The following is a 2,555-nucleotide window of genomic DNA, read 5'->3' as shown; positions in this document are numbered from 1 at the left end:
GGGGCCGGGCGAGCGGCACTGCCTGGCGCGACTGTGCGGCGAGTACTGCCGCCGCTGCGCTCCGGGCGCCGCTCCTCCCGGCCCGCAAGTGCTGAGCCTCCTCGGTCGCCGCTTCGCGGAGCTGCACGCCGCCGTGGCCGGTCTCCCCGTGGCGAGCTCCAGGGTCCTGCCCGGCCTTATCCTCCGCAGGGACTTTGCGGCCTACTACCCGGTGAAGGGGGACTTACGGGCCCTGCTTGTCACCGAGCCCCTTCGGCCCGCCCTCGCTGCCTCCGGCGTCGAGTTTGTTGTCGCCTCCGAGGGTCAGTACCAGGCCTCCCTGCACTGGATCGAAAAGAGGACAGAAGCCTTAATGAAACACTTTCAGAGCAACAACATCAAGTTGTTGCTGTCGAGCGTGAAGCAAGAGGAAGTGGTTATCTCCTATGCAAAACTATACGGTGTATCAGTGGTAGAGTGCTTATCGTCAGAGGAAATAGCCCTTATCTGTGAAATCACAGGAGTCTCGCCTTACACACCTTTTGGTGGCAACGTGCACGGAGAAATCACTGAAACCGCAGTGGCAACCTTTTGCCAGCCCTTGCTGCTGGGCTCAAAGAGATGTGTTCACATTGGCTTCGCCAGCCTGGGCACCTTTCAGCCCCATTGCCTAATTCTTTGCGGGCCAGTGGATGGTGTTAACAAGCAGCATGCTGCTGCTTTACAAGGGGCGTTTACAATGCTGCAGCAGCTCTTTAAATCAGTTGATCAGAGGGAGGAGTGTAAAGCAGAAGGTGAAAGCCAGAATGAAGCAGCAGATGTTTGCAGTTGGCATTCTTCGGCTACTCAAAAGCAACTCATGATAGAAAATAATTCTTGTAACAGTAATCAGGTTTCTGAACAGCAGCTGAAAGCACATAGGGGTGAAACAGAGACACAAACTGTAGGTCCTGATTTGCAGGGAAGTGAAAATCCAGCAGGTGTGCAAACGGACTTGCAAATACCATCAAATCCCATCTCGCACATCAAAGAGTTCAGTGTTGTCGCTGAAGGGGATGGCTCTTCAAGAGATGTACAGAAACAGCATGCAAAATGCCAGCATCCAGGTGACATGCATGAGAATTATAAAAGTGATTCACTTGTGGACAGTGAAAAGGACTACAGCACTGCTGTATCAGCAGCTCATGTAGTCAGTGCCTGTGAACGCCTAGATGTTGGCAAAGATCTGGAGAAAACAAATTGCAATATAGCTCCATTTAGACACGAAAAGAGTTGTGTAAGCATTGCGCAGAATTATTCCAGCTCCCTCATAGAAGCAGGGTCAGTTTTGCCAGCGGGAGGTTACTTTGAGGTCCTGTTACATTATTATATTCTGTACTACGCAAAACAGCTTCAGCAGTCAGAGGTAACTGCCATAGCTCATGTAGTTGCTGATGCTTTGCTAAGTATTCCCAGGTCCTTGTACAGGACAACGGAACGCAACGGCTTTGCCAAATTCTATCTTGAAGTCACAAATGCACTCAGAAAAAATCAGCCACTGCCTGTGACCGAGAAAGGCTTAGAGTCTGTGTATTGCAAATACCAGTTGGTCATTTCAGTGCTTCATTGTGTTACAGAGCTGCTCTCCATAGATCTGATACTTGGTGTTAGGCAGCCGCTGCAAAAAACTGAGGCTTATGACTCAGAAGATGACTTCTGAAATCATCAATAAAGAATGGTTTTGATTATGTGTTTTCCTGTGTCGTCTTGTCAAATGGACATGTCTCAAAATACAGTGCTAGAGGCTAAAAGATACCTTTTTAGGCCCAGAGACCTAACATGCTGCTTTCCTCTTAGAAGAAGTAGGCTAACCAGCTGAGATGTGTGGAAAACCAGGTTGTGAACAGCACAGACTTGAAGTTTCAAACACGAGGAAGCGTGGCTGCTTTCCGCTGCAGAAGATGTGCGGTGCCATCTCCATCCACACAGAGAAGATCCCGTGTATGTTCCAGCTGAGAGTGAACTTTGCCTCTTTTGGCGGTCTGGGTATTTACATCAGCTAGGTGTGATTAATTTTCCTGGCACGTTAAAAGAGTTTCCAGGATGATGTGAGCCACTGCACTTGCAGGTTATAATCAAGGGCTTCTTTTAGCCTTCATGACAGGCTGGATTGAATGTTATTTTAAATAAAAAATATTTTTGTGTATATTGTGTGTCTGACTATAATGGCAAAAATATAACTTAGCCTGTTCAGCACTGGGGCAGGCAGTGAGTGCTTGGCCACTGTGCTGTATCCCAGTGAAGGATTTTCTCATCTGATGGAAGACGCAGCATTTTTATCCCCATGGAGTTCACTTCAGTCACACTGGTAGAGTTAAGAATAATCTCATATCGTGACTGGCTGGCATTTGCTCTGGCAAATTAGATTATGTGACATTACTTAGTACAACCATTAATTTTAACTATTCTAGGTTGAGTTGTGCTCGGGATTTTATTCTGGGTTTGGTTTTGTTTTCCTTTCCTTTTATTATTTCCCCCTCCCAGGATTTTCACCCTGATAAGATTTGCTTTAATCTCGGCACTGCCTGGATGTCAGT

The 2,555-nt window shown here is 47.7% G+C and overlaps 1 protein-coding gene across 1 annotated transcript; it reads left to right on the top strand.

Annotated features, from left to right (window-relative positions):
* Positions 1 to 43: 43 nt before the first annotated feature.
* BBS10 (Bardet-Biedl syndrome 10) lies at positions 44 to 1,678 on the top strand (the record flags this gene model as incomplete). The annotated part of the gene is made up of 1 exon (XM_010179035.1): positions 44 to 1,678. A coding segment is annotated over one exon (1,635 nt), but the record flags the coding sequence as incomplete, so codon positions are not given.
* Between the last annotated feature and the right edge of the window lie 877 nt (positions 1,679 to 2,555).

Source organism: Mesitornis unicolor, unplaced genomic scaffold, assembly GCF_000695765.1.
Source record: "Mesitornis unicolor isolate BGI_N332 unplaced genomic scaffold, ASM69576v1 scaffold9892, whole genome shotgun sequence".
In the NCBI taxonomy this organism is placed as follows: domain Eukaryota; kingdom Metazoa; phylum Chordata; class Aves; order Mesitornithiformes; family Mesitornithidae; genus Mesitornis; species Mesitornis unicolor.
This window is presented reverse-complemented; position numbering and strand designations above follow the sequence as displayed.